The sequence below is a fragment of the Helianthus annuus genome, chromosome 2 (genome assembly GCF_002127325.2).
Source record: "Helianthus annuus cultivar XRQ/B chromosome 2, HanXRQr2.0-SUNRISE, whole genome shotgun sequence".
Classification (NCBI taxonomy): domain Eukaryota; kingdom Viridiplantae; phylum Streptophyta; class Magnoliopsida; order Asterales; family Asteraceae; genus Helianthus; species Helianthus annuus.
Genome location: NC_035434.2, coordinates 169,411,362 through 169,438,606, shown reverse-complemented (window position 1 = coordinate 169,438,606; position 27,245 = coordinate 169,411,362). Strand labels below are relative to the sequence as shown.

The 27,245-nt window shown below is 44.9% G+C and overlaps 1 protein-coding gene across 3 annotated transcripts; it reads left to right on the top strand.

Annotated features, from left to right (window-relative positions):
• The first annotated feature begins 140 nt into the window (after nucleotides 1–140).
• Nucleotides 141–8,579, top strand: LOC110927112. 3 transcript variants are annotated; one of them, XM_022170715.2, is made up of 5 exons: nucleotides 141–345; nucleotides 811–864; nucleotides 2,422–3,565; nucleotides 7,741–7,794; nucleotides 8,296–8,579. In XM_022170715.2, the coding sequence occupies exons 3-5, from the start codon at nucleotides 2,422–2,424 to the stop codon at nucleotides 8,310–8,312; spliced, it is 1,215 nt and encodes a 404-aa protein (XP_022026407.1). In that variant the 5' UTR covers nucleotides 141–345; nucleotides 811–864; the 3' UTR covers nucleotides 8,313–8,579. The 3 variants fall into 3 exon arrangements, 1 of the variants encoding a protein (XP_022026407.1); XR_002585515.2 differs by lacking the exon at nucleotides 2,422–3,565 and having other exon boundaries at nucleotides 170–345; XR_002585516.2 differs by lacking the exons at nucleotides 2,422–3,565; nucleotides 7,741–7,794; nucleotides 8,296–8,579 and adding an exon at nucleotides 1,366–1,650 and having other exon boundaries at nucleotides 187–345.
• Nucleotides 8,580–27,245: the final 18,666 nt, after the last annotated feature.

The window sequence follows — 27,245 nt, the reverse complement described above, 5'->3', positions numbered from 1 at the left end:
ATTTGTAACACCCCAAAAACCCGGTACTTAATTAAATAAAATAAAAATGAACAAAGTAACCTAATTAAGGGATTATGATAAAAGAATAGGTTAAGAATTTGAAGTGATGCTTAATTTAAATGCTTATCAAATTAGAAGGGGTTAATGTGTAAAATTTTTATAATTAAGGATGGATATTGGTAAACCCAAAAACACACTCTGGTGCGTGTATCTGGGATCGATCAAGGGCAGGGAAAAACAAGGGTTACCTTGTTCTTGCAAGAATTCAGCAATTGACAAGGAGAAATCGAGTTTAATTGCTGCATGTTCTAAAACTTCAAACCTCTAAGCAAATCTAGTAGATTGGTAAGTCGAATTTTTGTATTTGGTGAATTTTAGAGAAAAGGGTTTCGACCCGAACAAGATCCGTGGCATGATTTGTGTTGTTTAGATGATAAGGGCACTCCCTAGTGTAGGAATCATGTTCAATTTTAGTTAATTGAAAGAAACCCACTTGGTGGAATTGTGTCATGATTAACAAGTATCATAGTGATTATGAATTCATGTACTCTTGTTATATGATCTTGTTTGAATTACTTGAATGCTAGATAATTTGATGTAGAGTAAAAAGTTTTAAGAAAATTGGTTGTATAATGATGTTATGTAGGTGAATTAGTAAACTATGCTTCAAATAATTGTACATTATGCTTATTTAGTGTAACGCACACAAGGTGTTTGATGAAATGCTTGAAAGAGCAATTATGTGTAATATAGAGGAATTAACGAAATGAAATCGAGGTACTAAAAGAATGAAATTATGTATTGCTATAGGCGTGAAGGAAGAAGGCTCAAGTGCTAAGAAAACGGAAGGTTCACAAGATCGAGGTATGATCCGTTTCATACGAAAGTTTACTTTTATCTATTCGTTAGTAACTATATTGAATGACCCTTGTTATTAGAAATTTTCCGATGTTTTAGTCATTTGTGGTGTTAGTATATGGATGATGAATCCCTTGCGGATTCATTGATGCTAAAGAAAGGATTTTTGCTAAGCTATGCGAATCGACCGATTCTTATGACTAGGTCGAGTAAGGGTATGAGACCATCCGTCTAGGATGGGTGGTCATGTAAGCAAAAATTGTATGCAAAAGTTCAATCCGTTGCACGGATTGTATGAAGGATATAAGTTAGAGGTAATTAACCCGATGTTACCGGGTCGAATGCGAAACGCTTGGATCTCATTATGAGATTGTATGCCATATCCACTCGAATGAATGATCGAATGTTTATAAGAAATGGAAGTATGTAAATGATCGTAATTATCATGTTGGTATTGTAAACTAAATAAGCGTTTTACTAACCGTTTTAAGTTGGATGTTAATGTAGGTAAATCCTCGACTTAGGCAATTGGACGGCTTGGAACGTGCACACTTGGATTACGCCCGCCTCACGCTTCCGTTATTAAGTCTTTTTAAAATGGGTTAAGTTTTGGTCATATGTAACTAGGTCTATGTAGTATGTTGATAACTTTGATGTTGGGTAAAAACTTGGTAGTCGAAGTCTTGTCGTGTCCAATATGGACTTTGTTTGTTTTGGGTTATTGTCAAGGATGTTAAGCGTCGAAGTTTGGTATGTATAACAGGGTGTTAATGGTTTAAAACGAATAGGTCATGCCGAATTTTCCTAAAATTTTCCTATTTATTTTTAAATGTCAAATTTCGAAAAAATGGGGCGTAACAAGTTGGTATCAGAGCCAAGGTTTGAGGGATTCGAGCAAGGATGAAATGCTTGAACTCAAACTATTGGCTCACTCAAAAGTGTGCTTGCTCCGAGATCGTCAACGAGGTAAAGCTTTGACTATTCGTTTAGTATAAGTATGTATAATGTGTTCACGGTTTAAGGTTTTAAGCTATGCATGCTATAATATGACATTGGGGTAGAATAAGAGGTCTCGAGACCAGCGTGGCTGGAAAACGGACTCAAAAATGAACCAAAATGATAAAAAGGGAAGCTGCAGCGAGTTAACAAACGGCTGGCCGTCGCCGACGGCCAGACCCCCGTCGCCGACGCCATGCTTTTGTCCGACGCCTTAACACCCTGCCGACGGGTAAAAGTCCCCGACGCCCATTTCACGAGCCCGTCGCCGACGGGCAACCTAGCCGTCGCCGACGGCTTACGCAATGTCAAAAGCGGAAATTTTTCTTGTTTTCATATTTTGTGATGTCGGGCAATTTAAGAACTTATTTGATGATTAAAAAGAATTCGTTAAAGACCCGTTGGGCGTGTGAAATCACAATTAGTGAATTCAACAAGAATGAATTCGTAAAAAGTAGGAAGTGATGAGCCGAATCATGTGAGGTGGATTAAGTAAATGTGAACTAATATACAATGATATACTAAAAGTTTGCAAATTGTACTAAATAAAAATATGCTGTTGTATAGATGGCTGATGCAAGCAACGTTAATGATGGTGATGATGCGGTTAGACAAGAAGCACTTGAGAACAAAGTCACGGAAGTAGCTGAAGGGGTTATAGAGGCCAATCTTCCGCGAATAGCTCAAGAAGTAGAGAGTCGAGTGTTGGGGGTGGTAGATGCCATGATGGCAAGCAGAATCGATGAGTTGAAAGAACTAATTGGAGGGTCTAAAAATAAAGGCAATGAACAACGATGCACATATAAAGACTTCATGGCATGTAAGCCTACCACGTACGATGGTAAAATCGATCCAATAATGTGCCAAAGGTGGATTTTAAGCATGGAGGCGGTGTTTAAACGAAGTCGATGTGATAAGGAGGACCAAGTGATGTTCGCTACGGGACAACTCACCTTTCAGGCGAAAGATTGGTGGGATGCTTATAGTAAGGAGATAGGTGAGGACAGACTTCAGACGATGACTTGGCAAGAATTCAAGGAACCCTTCATGAAGTACCACTGCCCTCAGTCAGCCATCGATAAGATTCAAGAAGATTTCTTACGCCTCAGGCAGAAAAACGAGACGATAAATGAGATATCTGGTATATTCTTGGATAAGATGAAGTTTTGTACCGAGTTTGTGCAGACTGAAAGAATGAAGATCAATCGCTTTTATGGCATATTGAAGGCAGAATTCAGGGAATTTATCACCCCATCGAAATGCGAGACCCTCGACGAGCTTATTAACTTGGCACGGGATAGAGAGATTGAGATTAAAAGGCAAGAAGAGCGTGGTGAAAAGAGGCCAAGTGAAAAGGGTGTAAGTTCGAGTCCATCAAAAAAGGGAAAGTTTCAAGATCATGGAAGGAAAGATAAGTCAAAAGGTGGAATAACTCCCTGCAAGACGTGCGGAAAACTCCATACGGGAGAGTGTTTGTTGGGCAAGAAAGGATGTTACAAATGTGGTAAAGAAGGGCATTCGTCTTATCAATGTCCAACTAGCCCGAAGACTTGCTTCAATTGTTTCGAAAAGGGGCATATCAAATCTGAATGCCCAAAACTTCAACAAGAGTCCAGAAAAGAAGATAAGAAGCAAGAAGGTTCTAGGGCAAAAGGGAGAATGTTCCAAATTACATCTGAAGAGGCCAAGTCTCACCCGAATGTGATTTCAGGTATCTTTTTACTAAATTCCATACCGGTTTATGTTCTATTCGATACTGGAGCTACTATGTCATTTATTTCGAATGAAATTATACAACATCCATCCTTTAAGATCGAACGAATGCCAGTGCCTTTAGAAGTAGAAATAGCCGACAGTAAGATTTATATGTTACATGAGGTTTGTAGAAATTGTAAATTCATGATAGAAGATGAAGAATTTGACATCGACCTTATACCTATGGTTTTGGGGGAATTTAAAATGATTGTGGGGATGGATTGGTTGGCGCGACACCATGTGGAGATTGATTGTGAAAATAAAGTGATGCTTATTCGAGCTCCAAGCGGAAAACAATTAAGTATTCAAGGAGAGAGAAACGTAGAGACCAAGTTGTGTACTTTGGTCCAAGCTTATAAGTATATACTTAACGGGAGTAGAGCATACTTAGCTTATGTAGGAGATGCCCGACAAACCCTCCCGAAGCTTGAAGACGTTGAGGTTGTGAACGAATTTCCGGATGTATTCCCGGAAGAATTGCCGGGACTCCCTCCCGAAAGGGAAATAGAGTTTCGTATCGAATTAAACCCGGACGCGAAGCCAATCGCGAAAGCTCCCTATAGACTCGCTCCCACCGAAATGCGAGAATTAATGACACAGTTGCAAGATCTTCTAGATAAGGGCTTCATACGCCCAAGTGTGTCGCCTTGGGGAGCTCCCGTCCTTTTTGTTAAAAAGAAAGACGGGTCGATGCGTATGTGCATCGACTATAGAGAATTAAACAAACTGACCATAAAGAACCGCTACCCTTTACCGAGAATCGATGACCTTTTCGACCAATTACAAGGGGCGAGTTGGTTCTCCAAGATAGATCTGCGTTCGGGGTACCATCAAGTTAGAGTACGGGATGAGGATATTCCAAAGACTGCCTTTAGAACCCGTTATGGGCACTATGAATTTTTAGTCATGTCCTTTGGATTGACAAACGCGCCGGCTGCGTTTATGGATCTTATGAACCGGGTGTGCCGACCCATGTTAGACAAATCGGTAATCGTGTTCATAGATGATATCTTAGTCTATTCGCGAAGCAAAGCTGAACATGCAATGCACTTGCGTGAAGTACTTGAAATTCTCCGCAAGGAGAAACTTTACGCAAAATTTTCAAAATGTGCCTTTTGGCTCAGAGAGGTGCAATTCCTGGGTCACGTGATCAATGCGGAAGGTGTTTTAGTTGATCCTTCAAAGATTGAGGCTGTAATGAAGTGGGTCTCTCCGAAGAACCCGACGGAGATAAGAAGTTTTCTGGGCCTTGCTGGGTACTATAGAAGGTTTATACAGGATTTCTCGAAGATAGCTCTACCTCTAACCAGAATGACGAGAAAGAAAGAAAAATTTGTGTGGGGTGAGGAACAGGAAGAAGCTTTTCGTATATTAAAGGAGAAATTGTCGAGTCCTCCAGTCCTGACGTTACCAGATGGAACTGAAGATTTGGTTGTTTATTCAGATGCCTCCCATCAGGGGTTAGGTTGTGTTTTGATGCAAAGGGGAAAGGTTATTGCTTATGCGTCGCGGCAGCTAAAGCCTCACGAGGTGAACTACCCAACACACGATCTGGAATTGGCAGCAGTAGTGTTCGCCTTAAAGATCTGGAGACACTACTTATACGGTGCGAAATGTACAATTTATTCGGATCATAAGAGCCTCAAGTATTTCTTCGAACAAAAAGATTTGAATATGAGGCAACGAAGATGGCTAGAACTTATCAAGGATTATGATTGTGATATCCTCTATCACCCGGGGAAAGCAAATGTGGTAGCCGATGCGTTAAGCCGAAAAGAGTACCCGTCTCCTATCCGTATCAAGTCCATGAAGATGATAATTACACCACGGATACTCGAAATGATACGCGAATCTCAAATTAAGTCGCTTGGAGCAGACGACTTAAAGAAAGAAAGGTTAAAAGGCGTGATCGATAAACTAGAAGAAAATTCGACCGGACTCAAGACGCGCTTCGGCCGAATTTGGATACCCCGATTTTGTAAAGTCAAGGCCGCACTACTCGACGAAGCACATAAGTCACGTTATTCGGTCCACCCTGGGGCTACAAAGATGTACCGAGATTTAAAAACCAATTATTGGTGGCCGGGCATGAAACGCGATATCGTCAAGTATGTTGCAAAATGCCTAACGTGTTCTCAAGTGAAGGCGGAACACCAAAAGCCCTATGGGGAATCTCAACCATTGGGGGTACCGTTGTGGAAATGGGAAGAACTAACGATGGATTTAGTAACCAAGCTTCCAAGAACGAAAAAAGGGCATGATACTATATGGGTAATCGTAGATCGACTTACGAAAAGCGCCCACTTTCTACCCATTAAAGAAGCTTATTCTTCCGAGAAAATGGCGGAAATCTACATGAACGAGGTCGTGTCTCGACACGGGGTGCCCGTGTCAATCATCTCGGATCGTGATACTAGATTTACCTCTCGCTACTGGCGAAGGTTTCACGAAAGCGTGGGAACGAGGTTGCACATAAGTACCGCCTACCACCCTCAAACAGACGGCCAGTCAGAAAGAACCATTCAAACACTTATTGATATGTTGAGGGCGTGTGCCTTAGATTTTGGGGGAAATTGGGATGACCATTTGTCACTAGTGGAATTTTCTTATAACAATAGTTACCATAGTGGCATTAAAATGGCACCTTACGAATTACTATATGGGAGGAAATGTAGAACTCCCGTATGTTGGGGTGAAGTGGGGCAAAGAGAGCTCGCGCCAAACGATTTAGTAGCAATGACAAATGAGAAGATTGAATTGATTAGGGCACGTTTGAAAGCAGCTCAGGATCGGCAAAAAGCTTACGGAGACAAAAGGAAGCGTCCTATCGAATTTCAAGTTGGAGATTTCGTTCTATTGAAGGTGTCACCATGGAAAGGCATAATCCGTTTTCGTAAACGGGGTAAATTAGGCCCTCGGTATATTGGGCCGTTTAAAATTTTGGCTCGTGTTGGAAGGGTTGCGTATCAATTAGAATTACCGTCTACTTTAGACGGAATTCACAATACCTTTCACGTGTCGCAATTGAGAAAATGTCTTGCGGATGAAACCGCGTTACTACCTCTCGATGACATTGAGTTGGACGAGGGGTTGAATTATGTCGAAAGACCAATAGCCATCAAAGATGTCAAGGTGAAGAAGCTCCGCAACAAGACGGTCCGAAAAGTGTTGGTACAATGGCAACACCGAAAGGGTTCAGAACTCACATGGGAAGCGGAAGATGAGATGAGAAAACACTATCCCTTTCTTTTTGGTATGTGCACATTTAAGACTTATTATATATCCAGGTTTCGGGGACGAAACCTCTTTTAAGGGGGGTAGACTTGTAACACCCCAAAAACCCGGTACTTAATTAAATAAAATAAAAATGAACAAAGTAACCTAATTAAGGGATTATGATAAAAGAATAGGTTAAGAATTTGAAGTGATGCTTAATTTAAATGCTTATCAAATTAGAAGGGGTTAATGTGTAAAATTTTTATAATTAAGGATGGATATTGGTAAACCCAAAAACACACTCTGGTGCGTGTATCTGGGATCGATCAAGGGCAGGGAAAAACAAGGGTTACCTTGTTCTTGCAAGAATTCAGCAATTGACAAGGAGAAATCGAGTTTAATTGCTGCATGTTCTAAAACTTCAAACCTCTAAGCAAATCTAGTAGATTGGTAAGTCGAATTTTTGTATTTGGTGAATTTTAGAGAAAAGGGTTTCGACCCGAACAAGATCCGTGGCATGATTTGTGTTGTTTAGATGATAAGGGCACTCCCTAGTGTAGGAATCATGTTCAATTTTAGTTAATTGAAAGAAACCCACTTGGTGGAATTGTGTCATGATTAACAAGTATCATAGTGATTATGAATTCATGTACTCTTGTTATATGATCTTGTTTGAATTACTTGAATGCTAGATAATTTGATGTAGAGTAAAAAGTTTTAAGAAAATTGGTTGTATAATGATGTTATGTAGGTGAATTAGTAAACTATGCTTCAAATAATTGTACATTATGCTTATTTAGTGTAACGCACACAAGGTGTTTGATGAAATGCTTGAAAGAGCAATTATGTGTAATATAGAGGAATTAACGAAATGAAATCGAGGTACTAAAAGAATGAAATTATGTATTGCTATAGGCGTGAAGGAAGAAGGCTCAAGTGCTAAGAAAACGGAAGGTTCACAAGATCGAGGTATGATCCGTTTCATACGAAAGTTTACTTTTATCTATTCGTTAGTAACTATATTGAATGACCCTTGTTATTAGAAATTTTCCGATGTTTTAGTCATTTGTGGTGTTAGTATATGGATGATGAATCCCTTGCGGATTCATTGATGCTAAAGAAAGGATTTTTGCTAAGCTATGCGAATCGACCGATTCTTATGACTAGGTCGAGTAAGGGTATGAGACCATCCGTCTAGGATGGGTGGTCATGTAAGCAAAAATTGTATGCAAAAGTTCAATCCGTTGCACGGATTGTATGAAGGATATAAGTTAGAGGTAATTAACCCGATGTTACCGGGTCGAATGCGAAACGCTTGGATCTCATTATGAGATTGTATGCCATATCCACTTGAATGAATGATCGAATGTTTATAAGAAATGGAAGTATGTAAATGATCGTAATTATCATGTTGGTATTGTAAACTAAATAAGCGTTTTACTAACCGTTTTAAGTTGGATGTTAATGTAGGTAAATCCTCGACTTAGGCAATTGGACGGCTTGGAACGTGCACACTTGGATTACGCCCGCCTCACGCTTCCGTTATTAAGTCTTTTTAAAATGGGTTAAGTTTTGGTCATATGTAACTAGGTCTATGTAGTATGTTGATAACTTTGATGTTGGGTAAAAACTTGGTAGTCGAAGTCTTGTCGTGTCCAATATGGACTTTGTTTGTTTTGGGTTATTGTCAAGGATGTTAAGCGTCGAAGTTTGGTATGTATAACAGGGTGTTAATGGTTTAAAACGAATAGGTCATGCCGAATTTTCCTAAAATTTTCCTATTTATTTTTAAATGTCAAATTTCGAAAAAATGGGGCGTAACATCATTTAGCCACAAGAAGCAGTCAGATATTAAACCCATCAAAAGCCCTAATCTTGCAAGCTTTTATAATTTGGAAAGTTGAAGTTTTCATAAACACACGTTTTAAAGAAATCCCAAATCTGTTTAACCATGATTTATGATTTGAAGTCAAAATGCAAGCATCTTTGAAGCTAAAACAGTTAAAAGAACAATGGGTTTCTGATGAAACAATGGTTAACCGGGCAGGGTTAACACACTGGTCTCGTCAAGAAGGGTTAATCCCTTCCTCTCGAGGATCGCTGGCTGGATCACCGGTGGTTGATCTCCTGCACAAGGAAACAAGCCGTGACTCGTAACAAGGAGGATGGGGTGGGGGGTGCTCCTTGTTACCACTCTCCGGCGTGAGAATCAGTAGTTTGCTTGGGAAGCAAAGTAAGACAGTAGTAGTAGTGAGAGAGTTGTGAAGAGATACCTCAAACCTGGTTTGGGGTTGGTATTTATAGCCGAGGAGTGAAGGAGGATGATGATGGATGGACTGACGACGTGCTGCACCTTTCTAGGTGTGTCAGGCTTGTCAGTTGTGGAGATTACGCCACGTCAGTCCATTGCTTACGTAGCTCTGACAGGTAACTGCCATTGGTGCCACTTGCACTGTGGTGTCAGTCCCACTTGTTGAGTGCATAGGATGCGGTGCAAGCCGCATCGCTACATGCGGTAACATCTGAAGTTACCGCGTCTCCTACTTGTGATCAAGGAATACGCGAGATGCGGTGCTAGCCGCATCGTCGTTTGCGGAGACTATTTGCCTGCATCTCTTGTCGTGACGAAAATGCCCATATGGTGCGGTGTCAGCCGCACCGTTACGTTCATCTTCTACTATGCCTAAGGTAAGGCTTTCTTGTATTGATAGAAGTGTTCACTGGATGCGGTGCGAGGCCGCATCGCTGTGAATACTTCCGTTTTCATACACCAGATGTGATGCTATGTCGCATCACTCTACCGTTCTCATGTTCCATGTAAGTCCTCCTTCGTTACTAGATAGATTGGATTCAACCCTTGTGCCGACGCGTTCTCGCATGGGCATAAGTAGGTTGTTAGCTAGTGGGGGTTTTGATAAGGGTAATGGTCACTCGCGGTCGATGCTGACGCGAGATCTGGGGCCATACCCCTTCAAGTCCCCCCAGTCTAGTGTTGCTGCCACATATAAGTTGTATGTGGGAGGAGTACTGGACTATGGTGTTTGGAAGGTAGTTTGGAGTCTGGAGAAGATCCTAGACCATGTGTGGTCTTTTGCTGTATGTAAATCAAGCTGGAGGTCTGTAAGGGTCATCTGACGCCTCTTCCGTATCGGTGAAGGAATTTCGTCTGATGCGAAATTCTCAGCCGATTTATGTCACCAGGTGGCTTGCCACCTGTTGTTGTGCCGAAGGTCTCTTGGAGACTTTGTTAGTAATGCTGCACAAACTTCGAACCAACCTCTGAGATGGTGGTTTGAAGGTATGCAGAGGTTTTCAACCTCTGAGAGGTGGTCTTTTCTTCAAACCAATTGTTGAATTGGTGCATGAAGAAGAAAAGAAACTTTTTGATCAATCTCTGAGATCTGGATCAAAAGTAGTTGATGCTTGTAAGTGCTTTGCTCGAGCTCTATGTTCAGCATCTAGTCGTGAGATGACGATCCCTTTTTTGTTGGGTTTTCGTGTTTGTCGTCTTAGCTCTCTAGTAACCGCACGTCCTTTGCGGTTACCTCGTTGCGTCATTGTTGGCCATGTTTGGTCGAACAATGTAGATTTGTACTATGGGTAAATAAACATGGTCATAGGAAAGGGTATGCCCACCATTGTTTATTCTATGCGGCCCATAGGCGGGCAAACAAAGTCATAAGCAGACTTGTTACCGCTGTTCGGACGCTTGCTGTTCGACAAGGGCTCGTTTAGATCGCTTATCTGCGTTCGTTTTGGAGCCACTTACCTTCCCGCTCCAATACCGAGTTTGCCTTGAAGTAGCTTCGCTCGGTGATGTGGAGTTACTTTGGCTCTTCCGTAGCAACCAGTCTGCGGAAGCTATGGTTATGTCCGCAGCTACTCATGAGTGTCTGCGGTGTTGCATTCCCATATTCGCTCGAAACGGGTGTGTTGCTTGGATGTAGCTCTTGAAGGTTCAGGAGACAGGGTTGCGGATGTGCGTTCGCGTACATTCCCTTCCTTCCTTTTGTTAAAGAAGGTGTTTGTGTACCCTCTGCGGTTGTGAACCGGGCAGGAGGGATTTGAAGCTTGAAGAGAATGAAGGCGATGCGGTTTACCTGTGTCTGAGATGCGGTTCATTCCAAGGAACAATGCTGGTTCTGAGCATCTGACACACCTGAACGGGCTCGTGTGTGTCATGTCCGCATACTCCACGTGTGCTCGTGGGTAGTGCGGATAGGTATTATACCCCCTTATAATGTAGAGATATATATTTTTACCTATTTTTAGGGGTATGTTAAAAAACGACATGCGGTATGGGTTATGGTGCGGTATACCAGAGAAACCGCATGCCGCTTATAATTGGATAATGTAGTCGCTTTTTGTTGCATACGTGGCTGATCTCACGTGTGAGTTGGTGGAAGTTGGTGAGATCTTCCTGGCATGTGCTGAAATGAAAGGACGTTTGCACTGTCCGAGGCATTAAATGCACTGTAGCAAAGAGTGTAAACGTCTCCTATGTCAGGCGCGTGGGCGGCCACGCGTGTGTGATAACCGTCAGCGAAAACGGCGCTTGACACGTGGTGTCGCGCGATTCGTTCTTTTTGAACGTGATGATTCGTTTTCTCCCTCCGCATTAATTGCGATGGGTATATAAGGGGAAACCGTTCGTGGTTTCCCCTCACTTGTTCGAAATTTCAAAAATTTGCCGGTGAGAGAAAACTTGTTCTTTGTCTTCTCCGACGATATTTCTTGAAGTTCCGGTGAGGTTTTTAGTTTTTCTACTCACGTTCTTTCATTTCCTCGATATTTTCTAATGGCTGAACCATCAAATCCACACAATGTGGAGGGTGAAAACCCAGAGCCATCTTCTCCGGTGGCGGCGGAGGAGGAGGAAGAGGGAGCCGCCGGTGGTGGTTTACCGGTGTTAAAGTGGACCAGGAAAAGCTTTGATCGTTTAATGCTTGACGTTCAAATGCCCTCTGAGTATGGGGCAGTCTACCCATCGGAAGGTGACACCGGTGCCGATGCTCCGACCGGTTACGTGACCATGTGGTCAGAATTTTTTGGTGACTGCAATCTCCGGTTACCTTTGACCGTTTTTGTTGTCGAGGTTTTGGAGTGGTACAAGGTCCACATTTCTCAAATGAGTCCGTTTGGTATGATTCGGATTCGAAATTTTGAGTTCACCTTTCGTGCTCTTGGCATAGAGCCCACCGTTGGAGATTTCCGACGGTTTTATCAAATGACGGTGTCCTTGGGGTTCTTTTCTTTCCGTCAGCGAGATGGTAGTCCCAAGCTGATGACTCCTCCCAAGGGGATGACGATGTGGAAGAAGAAATTCTTTTACATCAAGGCTGCTGCCATTGTTGCAAGGATGACGTTTCGGAATGTGACCGAGACGATCATAGCAGAGACCATTGCGGTCCCAAGTGTGAAGACGGTGGAGTGGTTTCCGCAGTTGCAGACCATTGAGTCTGTGAAGTTGACCAACACACAGCTGTGGGTGTTGCGCATGATGTTGATGCGGAGGAATAAGAAATCGAAGCCCGTGGTGCGGGAGAAAAGTGGTGGTACGTACTTTTCATTTGTTTAACTTTCTTATCCTTGTATGCGTTACTGACTTGTGCATTTGTTATCAGAGGACGCTCCCGTATGGAGGATGTTTGCCCCGGATTTCCAGGGTCAGGTGGAAAAGGTTGTTTGTGCGGATGGCGAGATGGAGTTTAATGTTATCATTCGAGATAACTTCCGGGTGCCTACTGAAGCCGCATTAGCAGTTGAGTTGCCGCGGGGCAAAGGTATGTTTAGCAATCCTTTATTTTTGTGATAACAACAAGGGTTGCACTGATTCACGTCTTGCATGGTTTTCATGCAGGTGATCTTGGGGCCTTAGGGGACCCTGATGCGAAGGGTGTGCCTAAGAGGCAGACGGTGAAAGGTGTGCGCTTTCGCCAAAAGAAAATATCGGAGGTCCCTGTTGTGCCTCATTTGGTACCGCAGGCGGCAGGTATCTCTCACTCTTCTTTTCGTAGATACTTGGATTATGTGATAGTATCTGATACCCTTGAGGGTTTGGGTACAGCTGCGGGGAAAAGGCAAGTAGAAGAGACGGCTGCTGGTGCCGGTGGACCGAAACGTCGGAGGCTGCAGTCTAAGAGGACTGTTCCGACATCGAAGAAACCTGCGGTTACTGTTGGTAAGTGTTGCATAGCTTGTCTGAAATGTTATGTATAACTTGTTTTGACAGCCATTTGACTTTGTTTTTTGCAGAGCCTCAAGATGAAGGTTTTTCTATCTTTGATGCTCCGGAGTCACCCCCGCGTGCCACGGGTGCGGGTGCAACGGAGGTGCCGTCGACACCTCCTGTCAAGGTGGTGCCTGAGTCAACCGTGCGGAAGGAGGGTACCGCAGAGAATGTTGCGACCCAGATTTTTGATACCGTTGACTCGTCCAACTATCTGATCTCTCCCAATGAGGGAGATAATTTGAGTGTGCGGTTTGCTGATACTGGGAAGCAACAGTCTGATGCCGAACCGCAAAAAACTGGTGCTGAAGCGCGGCAGCATGATGCTGAGCCGCAGAAGTCTCCTGCTGGTGAGAAGGGTACCGGTTCTTCTGCCGGTGGTGTGGGTCATGATGGGCCTCCAATTCAGCCTGGGGAGTCTGAATTGGAGTATTACTACCGCACTTACACCCAGGGTCGCAGTACTATGTATCACCGACCCCCCTGGACTGTTATGAAGGGGGATGATATTTCCAATGACCCTTCTGCATGCAAGGAGATTTTAGGTGGTCTGGGCACCCCTTTTGAAGTGTAACGTGCCCGTGCTGCACCCCGTGAGCTGCGCATAAACCAGCTCTCAACAATGTTGATAGGATCTTCCATTGTGGCGAATGCCATTTTGGAAGATTACAAGGTGTTGGGCCGCCGCGAGGAAGAAACTGCTCGCATACGGGCTGAGGCGGAGAAGTTGGTCGAGGCTGCTCGTGCGGGTGCGGAGCAGCTTGAGAAGGATAGAGCTGCTTTTGAGAAGCAGAAACAGATCGCGGAGTGGGCTGCCGCTGCTCAGCTGAAACAGGTGCGTACTCTTGCCAAACTCCTTTCTGATGAACGCAAGAGTTGGAACGAAAAGTTGTCCAATGAGCGTAAGAAGTGGAACGAATCTTGGGCTAAGCAGAATGACACTCTGTTTCGTGCTCGGCAGGAGTTAACGAATGTCAAGGCAGCGAACGTTGCCTTGGGCCAGGAAAAAGCTGCAGCTGAGGCCATTGCGGTTAAAGCGCAGCAGGCGAAGGCCGAGGCCCTAAAGGCGCTTTAAGAGGCCAAGGAAGCCGGGGCGCGTGCTGCAAAGGCCCTTGAAGAGGCCGCAGAGAAGGAGAGCCGTTCTTCTAAGGCTCTTGAAGAGGCGACTGCGGAGCGCATTCATTTGGATAAGGTTGTTGCCAGCCTTCAGGTATGTGTCGTTACCTCTGTTGTATATTTCCTTCATTGTTTTGAAGATGCTTATCGGGTGAACTGTTTGCTGTTTTTTGACAGGCTGAGGTTCAGGCCCGGGAGGTCGCGGTTACAGACCTTACTGCCCGCGTGTTTGTTGCGGAGGAGCGGGCTGATGCCGCTGTTGAGGCCAAGGATGCCTTGGTGTCCTCTTTTGACCAGCTGAAGGCTGACCGTGAGTGGTTGCGGACTAACGATATCGCGCGTGTAAGTATCCGTTGCCTTTATATTTGCTTGGATTATCATCCGAGACTTATGATCTTTTTATTGCAGATTGTTGAGGCTATCATGGATGCCCCTGAGACCGCAGCTGGCTTGGACTTGGTCAAGCAGCGTGCTCGTGACGCTGGTTTTAAAGCTGGTTATAACCGCTGTATTTCCCATCTGAACGTCATGTCTATAGGCGGTGAGATCGAGGAGCGATCCGGTTTTCGGGACGTGGATACCGAGTCGCTTCTTAAAGCGGCCGAAGTCTCCTTTTATGATACGTCCCTTGCCTGTATAGAGGAACTGGACAATTGTTTGGAGGCTGCGGACTATGTTGATCGCCTGCGGATGCTTTATCCGGATGCGGAAGAGGAAGATCCCGCTGGTGGTGCCGGAGGAGATGCGGGAACCAACGGTACAAAATAGGGTTTAGGTTGGCTAGTGTGCCTCCTTTTTGTTTTCCTCTTGTATAGAATAGGAACTTTATGTAAATACATTAAGCATCCCGTGGGTGCTTGAATTTTTTGAATATAAAGTTTTTTGTTCCGTTTGTACAAGTGTTTTTAATTCTTGCATGTCTGAACGTATGTATGCGTAACTTTACCCATTTATGAATGGGGTCAAGTATACTCCATACTTTTGTTGCATGAGTATGCGTCAATTCTGTTATTTACCGCGTTAGGGTTTTAGAATTGTGTAAGCTTTGAAAAAGCGTATATATCCGGAACTCTATACCTTTGTCGTATGAGTATGCGTCAATTCTGTCATTTACCGCGTTAGGGTTTTAGAATTGCGTAAGCTTTGTAAAAGCTTATATATCCGGAACTCTACCCATTTGTGAATGGGGTCAAGTGTACTCCATACCTTTGTCGTATGAGTACGCGTCAATTCCATTGTTTGCCTTTTTGGGCTCAGGAATTGTGTTAAGTGTTAACAAAAACTTGTTTATCCGGCCGGATAAATATGCAAGTCGTTTTGCCTTCTGCTGGTCTATTACAATATTTGTGTGTGGTTACCACTTTGTATGGGTATCGCGAATGAAGATTTTGCCAATCTGTTTTTGGATACCGCAAAGTGGAACACGCATTTGTAATAGTAATAACAATCGATAATGTATAAAATTGCTTATTTATTTATTTGCAAATGGCCTGCGGCCCGATAGGTTACATAGAGAAATGTAAGAACATGGCTTACATATAACAGCGTCGAAGCTGTTGTGCATTCCATGTTCGTGCGATAGGTTCGCCTTCTAGCGTTTGTAATTTGTACGCGCCTTTTCCTAAGACCTCTTTGATGAGGTAGGGTCCTTCCCACTTGGGGGCAAGTTTGCCTGGGCGCTCGGCATTAGATGCCTCATTGTCGCGTAGGACGTAGTCTCCTGGGTTGAAAGTACAAACGCGGACGCGCGTGTTGTAGTACTTTTCAAGTTTGGATTTATATTTGGCCTCATTGATGGCAGCGTTTTCGCGCCTTTCTTCCAAGAGGTCCAAATCGATCCTGCGTTCCATGTTGTTGTCTAGTTTTTCAATAGCCAACATTCTAGGAGAGGGGAGACCTACTTCTGTGGGGATCACCGCTTCTGAACCGTAGACTAGGCTGAAAGGTGTTTCCCCATTGCTTGTTTTTGGGCTTGTACGGTGAGCCCATAAGATACTTGGGAGTTCATCGACCCAGCCACGCCTGGCCGTTCCCAACCGCGCCTTGATCCCTTCGACTAGGCTTTTATTGATACTCTCAACTTGGCCGTTCCCTTGCGGGTGTGCGACTGATGAGAATATGTGCTCAATATGTAGTTCTTTTAGCCATTTTTGAAATTCGTCGGCAACGAAGTTGGTGCCGTTATCGGTGACAATGCACATTGGTAATCCGAAACGGCAGATGATGTGTTCCCAAATGAACTTTCTTGTTATCATAGCAGTGGTTGAAGCGAGCGGTTTTGCTTCCACCCATTTTGTGAAGTAATCAACCGCTACTATGATAAATTTAACCGCACCCGGAGCGTCAGGGAAGGGTCCCACAACGTCAATTTCCCATTTCTGAAAGGGCCATGCGGTTGTGACGGGGACTAAGTTGTTCTTTGGCCGCAAAGTTTTTGGAGCATGACGTTGACAGTCGATGCATTTGCGCAACTCTTTGACGACGTCCAGGTGCATACCCGGCCAGTAATACCCGGCGTTCATGATTTTGGCCACTACCATGCGTGGTCCAGCATGTATGCTACATATGCCCTCATGTATCTCTCGGATGAGGTATGTGGCATCCTGCGGGTTGACGCATCGCAGGAGTGGCCCGAGGTATGACTTTCGGTATAAGATACCGTCTCCCATTTGATAATGGCACGCTTTGTATTGTAGCTTGCGTGCCTCTGATTTGCTTTCGGGAGTCACACCTGATTATAGGTATGCGATAATAGGTGTCATCCATGATGTTGAACCGTATTGAATGACGTTGACTTGGCGCAGAGGTACCGAAGGATTTTGCAGAATTTCGATGCGTATCTCCTTTGCCAAGTGTTGGAAGCTGGTAGATGCAAGTTTTGATAGTGCATCTGCGGACTTGTTTTCGCTTCGATTAATATGGCGAATATTGAACGAAGCGAATTTGGATATTAGTTGCAGGGCTTGCTCGAGGTAGAGTATCATGATATCCCCTTTTGCGGCATAGTCGCCGCGTATTTGGCCTGCAACTAACAAAGAGTCGACGTGTGCTTTCAGATGTTGCACGCCGATTTTGACTGCTAAACGTAGCCCTGCTAACAGGGCCTCATATTCTGCCTCGTTGTTTGTGCTTTTGAAATCGAGACGGATTGCATATGTAAGCTCTTGGCCGTCAGGGCTGACGAGTCGCAGACCTGCACCCGCACCTTCCTCGTTGGAAGCACCATCGGTAAATAGTGCCCATGTTTCTGAGGAGGGTGGCGTTGGTGCGGGAGTTTGTGCTTCTTCGCATTCTTGGATGCGATTCACCGGTACTTCGGCGGCGAAATCAGCTAAGATCTGGCCTTTAATCGCGGGGCGCGGTTTATAGTGTATCGTGTCCGCGCCCAGCTCGATTGCCCATTTTGCTAATCTCCCAGAGATGACTGGTTTGGATAGGATCGGGCCGATCCTGTAATTGGTTAGCACTATGATGATGTGGTTTACGAAGTAGCGTCGTAACCGTCTTGAAGCGTGCACTAATGCTAGCACCAATTTTTCCATTATTGAGTATCTCGTCTCTGGGTTGTTGAGCATCTTGCTGATGTAATAGATGGGTGTTTGAACCCCCTTTCGCTCCACTATCAATACCGCACCCACCGCGTTATCCGCGGCGGATAGGTATAATATGAGTGGCTCATCCTTGCGTGGTGCGGTTAGAGTTGGGAGTTGTATCAAACACTCCTTCATTTCCCGGAAGGCCTGTTCAGCCTCTGCGGTCCACTGGAATTGTTCTTTCTTTGAACAGCTCCGCAGGGTCTTGATGAACGGATAAGACTTAGCTGCATGGTTGGCTAAGAATCTGTTGAGTGCCGCTAGCCTGCCGGCTAGCCGTTGCATATCTTTCATCGATGAAAGCGATGGCATGCGCTCGATCGCCTGAACTTTCTCCGGGTTTACCTTGAATCCATCTTTAGTCACGATGAACCCAAGGAATTTGCCTTCTTCCATTCCAAACGAGCATTTTCCTGGATTGAGCTTTATGTTAACGCTGTGCAGAGTTTGGAATGTTCTTTCAATATCTGTGAGCATGGTATCCTCTTCCATGCTCATGACGACCAGGTCGTCCATGTAGATTTCGACACTTTTGCTTATTTGGCCGCGGAAAGTGTCGTTCATCAACTTTTGGTAGGTTGAGCCCGCGTTGCGCAACCCAAACGGCATCTTTGTGTAACAGTAATTTCCGGTGGGAGTCCGGAATGCCGTTTTGTCTTCATCCTCGATTGCCATTTGTACTTGATGGTACCCTTTGTAGCAATCGAGGAAACACTTCCACCTGAATGGTGCGAGATTATCGACTTTTTCGTCGATTTCTGAAAGCGCGTAACAATCCTTGGGGCAGGCTTTGTTAAGGTCTTTGTAATCGACGCACATGCGCCAGCCCCCGGAAGGTTTCTCTACCATGACTGGGTTGGATAACCAAGTCTGGTATTTGACTTCCCGCAGGATGCCTGCGGAGAGCAGTTCTTCGATCGGCTCTTGCATCGCCTGATTTTTAGCTGACCCAAGGTGGCGTTGGCCTTGGATCACTGGCTTAATACCTGGCAAGGTATTCAAGTGATGTTGCGCAATATCACGTGGGACCCCGGTCATGTCTGCGGGTGTCCACGCGAAGATGTCTTGGTTCCTGAAGAGAAGCTGCTTCAGTTGCGCTTTGGTGGTCGGGGATAAGGCGTGACCCAATGTGACCTTTTGTTCTGGGTATCTCGCGTTGAGAACCCATTTTTCTGGTTGGTCATTGGGAGTGGGCCTTGCGACCTTGGTCGGACGTACTTCGTCCGACATCATGACGTCCCTGCGGGCATAGATTATCGCGACCCCCGATTCGGTTGGGAAACCAACCGGAGAGTGGGGGACAGATGTAATCATATTGAAATCTCCTTGGGATACTCTCCCGAGGAGTACGTCATATCTGGAGGCATGAGGTAAAACAATGAAGTTTACCTCTTCTGTTCTTGTGCGATTTCCGCTGGAAAGACGCACATGAAAAGTAATCTGGCCCAGGGGAAAGACAGTTTCCCCTGCGAACCCGGTTAACGGGTAATCTACTGCTTACAACCGATCTTTGTCCTCCTGGTCGAACTAGTTGAAGCATTGTTCGTAGATTATATCAGATGTACTGCCCGGGTCGATGAATAGACGCTCGGTGCAGTAATGTGGCAGTTGGCCTGAAATAACGACGGCGCGCCTATCGCGCGGTCCGCCTCGGACTTTTGGAAAGACGACTTGCTCGTCTTTCCAGTCACATTCCGGCCTTCTCGCCGCTTTGCGCGGCCTGCCTTTGCCTCCGTGGATCATGTGGGTGGAAGCCACGTGCATGGTTCTATTCCCGGAGGAGGTACCTTCGCCATGAGGGGTGATGCGCTTGGTGGGTTTTTGCCCACCTGGCAAAAGGTGTTGCAGTTTCCCCTCCTTTAAGGCCCGCTCAATATCCAGCCGGAGACTGATGCAGTTGTTGGTGGTGTGGCCCGAGTCCTTGTGGTACTCACAGTAGAGTGTGAGGTCCTGATTTTTCTTGGACTTCATTGGTTGGGCCGGTCGCAAGAACTGTGGGTCCGCGAGGAGGACCTCACTTGGCGACATGGTGATCTCGGTCCAGTTGCGGTCCCGAGAATCTTTTTTTGACGCCCGACTGTCTCGGGCGGGGTTGTAGTTCCTTGGGTCGAACGTGTTGGTTCGCGGGAAATACGGTTTGGAAATATCGCGATTTCCAACGTCCCGGTTGCGTTTATTGTTACGCTTGGACCCTTGGTGGGATGTTTCGGCTTGGGGCTTTGCCTTTGTCACATGCGGTTCAAGTGACCGCTGTGTCTGGGCGTATGTCTTGACCGCGGTCATGACATTCTCCCATTTTTTGGGCAAGCCCTCCTTGCCAGAGATGGTTATGATCATCTCTCTGTCTTTGACGGCCCGGATGAAGTGATTTCGTGCCATCTGGTCTGCCACGTCACCTATCTCCAGGCACTCTTTATTATATCGGACGACGAATGCCTCGAGCGATTCGTCGTCCCTTCGCCAGATGTTCATGACGTCCAACGAATCACGTTCGTGGCGTCGCTGCTGGCTAAAATGGGCGAGGAACTTGGTACGCAAGTCCTCGAATGAATCCAGTGATCCCACTGGCAAAGAATCGAACCATGCCCTGGCCAGGCCCGTAAGGGTCTGGGGGAAAAAATTACACCAAGTGGGTTCATCCCACTGGCCGTTGATGCCCGCGCCCATGAAGATGTTCATGTGGTCGTCCGGGTCGGTCGAACCACTGTATTTCCCAACGTTGAATGGGAACTTTGTTGTGGTGACATGGGCGTTGGCGATCCGCGTGTCGAACTTGGAATTTTCGGCCGCTGCCTTTGGCCTGTATGGTTCATTCGCAGGGCGCTTAGCCGCCCTGAGGTATGTGTTGCGGGGGTGACTGGGAGGAACGTAGTTGCGTCCTCCCGGTCTGCTGCTGGTGTCATGTGAATCACCGCGGTAGCTATGGTCGTCAGGGTCGGTATGACCGTACCCTTCGGTGTATGGTTGTGGGCACAATCGGCTCTGAATGCCTGGGCCGCGTCGGGAGGTTGATCGCCTCCTGTCCTCGCCATGGGGGCCAAGGCGGGTATGCACCTGTCCTCTGGTGTGGGACCCGTATGAGGAATCGTCCTCGTTGAGGGTGTGGACCGAACAGTAAGACGATCCGCGGTCTTCACGTCGGCTTCTTGAAGCCGGGCGTGAATGTATCCTGTCGTCGTATTGTAAAATACGCTCAGCAGTGGTGTGCGGTGCTGGGGTAGGCCCAGCTCGTATATTCGCTTCCGTACAAGCGCGGTTGTATGCTGCTGTCAGCAGGGCTGCCTGCTGCTCGTACCAGGTATGAGCGGTCATGCCTGGTGGGATCACAGATGCAAACTGTGATAAGTCATGTCCAAACATAAAGGAGGGACTCCTTTGTGTGGACGTGCCGATGTGTCCGGGTTGGGAGGTCGAGGCATTGACCCCTACCGGAGGTGGGATTGGGGGATTTGGATTATCCGCAGTGTTGTTTTGGTGATCAGTCATGATCTTGAGAGAGGGAAAAGGATAGATTAGAAAATGCTAAGAGTAGCGGTGGGCGCCAATGATGAAACAATGGTTAACCGGGCAGGGTTAACACACTGGTCTCGTCAAGAAGGGTTAATCCCTTCCTCTCGAGGATCGCTGGCTGGATCACCGGTGGTTGATCTCCTGCACAAGGAAACAAGCCGTGACTCGTAACAAGGAGGATGGGGTGGGGGGTGCTCCTTGTTACCACTCTCCGGCGTGAGAATCAGTAGTTTGCTTGGGAAGCAAAGTAAGATAGTAGTAGTAGTGAGAGAGTTTTGAAGAGATACCTCAAACCTGGTTTGGGGTTGGTATTTATAGCCGAGGAGTGAAGGAGGATGATGATGGATGGACTGACGACGTGCTGCACCTTTGCAGGTGTGTCAGGCTTGTCGGTTGTGGAGATTACGCTACGTCAGTCCATTGCTTACGTAGCTCTGACAGGTAGCTGCCATTGGTGCCACTTGCACTGTGGTGTCAGTCCCACTTGTTGAGTGCATAGGATGCGGTGCAAGCCGCATCGCTACATGCGGTAACATCTGAAGTTACCGCGTCTCCTACTTGTGATCAAGGAATACGCGAGATGCGGTGCTAGCCGCATCGTCGTTTGCGGAGACTATTTGCCTGCATCTCTTGTCGTGACGAAAATGCCCATATGGTGCGGTGCCAGCCGCACCGTTACGTTCATCTTCTACTATGCCTAAGGTAAGGCTTTCTTGTATTGATAGAAGTGTTCACTGGATGCGGTGCGAGGCCGCATCGCTGTGAATACTTCCGTTTTCATACACCAGATGTGATGCTGTGTCGCATCACTCTACCGTTCTCATGTTCCATGTAAGTCCTCCTTCGTTACTAGATAGATTGGATTCAACCCTTGTGCCGACGCGTTCTCGCATGGGCATAAGTAGGTTGTTAGCTAGTGGGGGTTTTGATAAGGGTAATGGTCACTCGCGGTCGATGCTGACGCGAGATCTGGGACCATACCCCTCCAGTTTCTTTAACTGAACACCAAGATTTGCATATATAAGCACCTAGATACCATATGAGTATGGTATTAGATTTGTTTGTGTGTTTTATGGTGGGTATTGAGTGTGATTTGGGAGTAGGGGTCTGAAAGATGAAGATGATATGATTTGGGAGATCTGGGTTGTTTTTATGTTTTATAATAATAGTAAAGTTAATATAATAGTGAAAAGACAAAAATACCCTTCAAATCTCAAGTCTACCCAATCAACTAACGGTTGATCAACGAATTCTGTTAGGAGGAACTTGACTGAATGCAATTGACAACCACAGGAACTTGATTTTTTTTTTGTTTTTTCAAATGAGAGCTAAAAATGTAATTGAGTGTAAACTCGGAGACTGAAATTGTACTTTCCTCTTTTTATTTTAATTATCGATTGAGTTGCATCAAACATTACGTATTTTTTTAGATACGTCTCAGTTAGTGATAAAATTTAAATTGAAATGTAGATAGAAAATAAAGTAAACCAAACATATAATTTCGTGAACCAAACAACTCTATAGAGTAATTGCAAGGTGTTAGACTAGTGTGTATGGAGAGCCTCATCCCCAAGGGGATGGGCCACCATGTCACCGCCACGTAGGAGGGGCTTAAAGGGGATGGACCTAGGGGGGTGGGGGATGAACCCCTATATATATATATATATATATATATATATATATATATGTATGTATGTATGTATGTATGTATGTATAGATGTGTGTGTGTGAGGAGAGAGGAAGGAGGCCCGTCGAAATTGGCTGGGGGAGGACGAAGTTCACGGGGCTAGGGCGGCGACGGGTATGGGGGGTGGAGAGTTTGGGGCGGCGGCGGGAGGACGGGCATGAGGACGACCCCATACCCTCCGGTCTTAAAAGGACACTCTTACTGTTCCATAAAATAAAATAAAATAAAATAATAATATTTTCTTTTATCTCTTTATGTTTTTAGGAAGAATATGCTTCACTTTAATCTCATGGATTTGGGTTCATCCCATCCACGAAAAAGAACTTCAATCAAACGCAAGAGTGAAACTTTCAACAAAGATTTACATCATAATATGATAATATCATATGGTGTTTAGTTTTGGAGATGTCTTTGTACAATAGGTGTTCTTGAATTGTTTGACAAGATATATAACCAAATTCATTTAATACCCATAATCATATTACTACTTGGGAAAGTTGACAAATATAACCAAAGATGGGGACTTTTCTTGTTAAAAATTTACACATGTGGGGACTTTTCTTGTTGGTTTTACATTATTCTTTTTAACTCCTTTTTGTGGAGACTAATGTTTTGATATCATGAAAGTTAACTAGACAAACAATGCATCTGGTGTGGTATAAGTAACACATTAGGGTCTAACACTAACTTACATTAACAAAATATGTTAAATTTATATGAAAGGGATGAATTTTATATATCCCCCAAAAGTTGCAAAATTTACATGTTTCCTTAAATCATGCATTAAACTCTTTGTTTTGGGGAAATATGTAATTTTACAACTTTAAAGAGAAAGATATGAAGCCCCCTCTTTGTAAATGATAGTTTTATCCGTTTACAATAAACATTTATTTTTTTTTGAACGGCAAGGTACGACGTGTTAATCATCGTGAAACCGGGTGCTGTGACCAAGGTCGACTACTCGACCGCCGCCAGCCCCTTGGCTCTCCCAGATACGCGGAAACCCAACTTCCACCCGCCCGAAGACACGAAAGTGGAATAATCAGTAAAAACCTCGCCTCCCATCCAAGACGAACCAACACCTCCCGTATTCGCCCTTCCTGGATGCCGTAGAAAATAATGGGGAGAGTGGGAGTCGATGACACCATCGTGACACTGGGCGCTGTGGCCAAGCTCGACTATTCGACCGCCGCCAGCCCCTTGGCTCTCCTAGATGGGCGTAAACCCGACCTCCACCCGCCCGAAAGCACGACAGAGGAATAATCAGTAAAAACCTCGCCTCCCGTCCAAGACGAACCAGCGCCACCCGTATTCGCCATTCCCCTGGATGCCGTAGAAAATAATGGGGAAAGTGGGAGTCGAACCTTGGTCACAAGAAACATCAGGTTTTTCTCCAACCACTCCACCACTACCTCATTGGCACATGAACTCTTTATTTAATTACTTAAAATATATTGAAATGAAAAGAATACAACCCCACTCAGTTCTTCATAGTCGTCGTTGACACATCTCCAACAACCTTCTAGCAACTCATCTTTCTCCCGATCAGGTTGCTACCATCATTGTGCTCCAAATCCCCGCACGTAGATACTCATCAACCGGTGAAGTCAAGAACATAAATGCCGACGCTACTCACCAAGTATAATAACCTAAGTTTTCTTCTTTCTAGTCCTTGAATTGTGCGTTTAAGCTGGGGGATTATTCCTTTTTGACTACTATAGGGATTGAATCTTCACCATTTAAAAAGGCTAAGTCTTATCCAATAGCTCGATACCGCTAGCCCAAAGGCGTTTATTGATAAGATTAGTTTTTAGATAAAAATAATGAGTTTTGAATCAAAATAATTTTAACCAATTGCCAATCTGTCCATTTTTTTGCCTCTAATTCAAAAATAGATGTTTAGTTTTTATAAAACTTAACATGTATCGTCTATTTTGTTTTGTTTTGCATTATAATATTTTGTGCACATTTTAATATGTGAAATAATTCTATGCGAAAAATAATGTTGTTTGGTGTGTAGTCAGGGCGAACCTAGGTAGAGTTCTGGGTGGGCGGGCTCACCCTTTGAATTTTTTTTAGTGTATTTTATGGGGAAAAATCACGATCGCATCCCTTGTAAATTTGATTAAATACCTCATTTGCACCCCTTGAAAATATTTTCTGAGTCCGCCACTGATGTGTAGACGAGTTGGAGACGGCTTTTTTTGAGCATTGTTGGAGAGAAATCTGATTTACAAAAAATCCATTATGTCTTACTTGTTCAGTAACTATAAACACACCGTTCGCGAATGACTCGTTCGATTAAACAATCTCGGGGACTTGGACTCCCCTATGATTTTTTTTACACAAACCTGAAATGAAAATGACAACATATTACCTAGATTTCATAGTTTAAACTTTAAACATAAGGTTTAGCTATGATTGTATCGCTAATATAATGTTTACCCTGACCTCCGCGCGCGATCTAGGTTACACCTGATTGACCGACGCGAGGTTGGAAAAGTTATCAAACTAGTCTAGTAAGACTGTGGGGTATGGGGCGGGGGTTGGGTACAAACGCCCAAGTCACCACCCCGGGTGGGCTTGAGTTTGGGCGTGGGCGCGTGGCCCCTTGGGCGGAGGTTTCAGCCCGGGCGTTGGGCATGCCTAGCGGTCCTACGTGACCGGCTCCTATTCGCTTGTTGGCTAGGTCATAGCAGGCTACATTTAAATTTCAAAATATAACCGTTTGGCCAAGCCAAGCGGTTCACCCACCCAATTGTCCACATCGCTATATAACCCCCAATCCCACCGGCTGTCCACCGCTACCCCAACCCAAACACACTTGATCGAACCCGCTACCCACACACACTTGATCGAATCCGCTACCCACACACACTTGATCGATGGCCTCTTGGACACACGAGGAAGAGCTAGCTCTTGTCACGAGCGTCGTTGACGCAATGAAGGGCCGACAACCCGGCGACACCCGTTACTAGCCGGAAGCTTTTGCTAGCTACCGGCATAACGTGGGAAACGACCGACACAATTTAAACGCGTGCCAACATAAATGGCGCGAGCTACGAACGAAGCTCGATCGTTTTAAAGCCTACTACGACAGCGTCCCGGGTGGTGAGATAATTCACGAAGACTGGGTTGTCACACCATAACAACAAAATTACCGGATAGTTAATACTTTGTCCCATACCATAACCTATCAAGCAATCGATTATTACAGACATAGATATTCTCCAAACAAAACATTGTTCCGACAACTCATATTAATATAAAATAAATTGTCTTTGTTTCTAAACTCTCCTACTCGATTCCATGAAAGCAAGCAACATCCTAGCTTCTCAAACACCTGTCACATACGTTAAAGTAAGTCAATACACATAATGTAAAGGTTAGCATACAAGTTTGATAATATAATAGAGTTCGAAATCGTTTACGCTTAACCAACATGTGACATGTACAAAGTGAAGGCAAGTACGTTATCGACAGAGAAATATGCACAGACGTGACTGCGAGTTGTAGAATGCGCAACACATATCCCTGCTGGGACACGTGAAGTAAAGCCCTTAACAACCCCAGTCCACGACAGGTGCTGAGTCCAAACTATAGTACTATCGTTGCTAAGGTGTCAGGAAACAATCACTGTGTTAACATAACATACAAGCATTCATCGAATAACATGTAGCATGCAATAACGGTCAGCGTATAAATAGTGTTTGCGTTGTGTGTCGATTGTGATTTTAGAATAAGTAACGTATGTAACACCCAAAAGTGCGTAAAGCAAAAAGGGTTCGAGTATACTCACAGATAGCGTTTATTTTAATAAACACTGTCTTGGATTGAAGGGATCGCTGAGAGATTAGCCTGAACAATTAACGATTACATAAGCGATGAATGATGCGTAAAATGGTGAACAATGACTAAGTGTCGGATGGTAATCCGGTCGGATGGCTATCCGATCGGTTGACTATTCGATCGGATGTTAATTCATTCGGATGGTCATCCGATCGGATGGCTATTCGATTAGATTGACATTCGTTTGGTAAGGATGTATTTGTGTATGATGGCTTTGAAGTTTTCGTTGTAGCATTTTGAAAACAGAGAAGTATCTCTACCCTTCAGGTCGTCGATCGAACGGTCGTTCGATCGGATGACGATCCGATTGGTAGGACACTTAGTGAGAACAAGTTCACAGCAGGATTGTCACTCGATCGGATAGTAATCCGATCGGGTGGCAATCCGTTAGTTACTGATGATCTTTGAAATATATGAAAATGATTAAGTGTCGAAG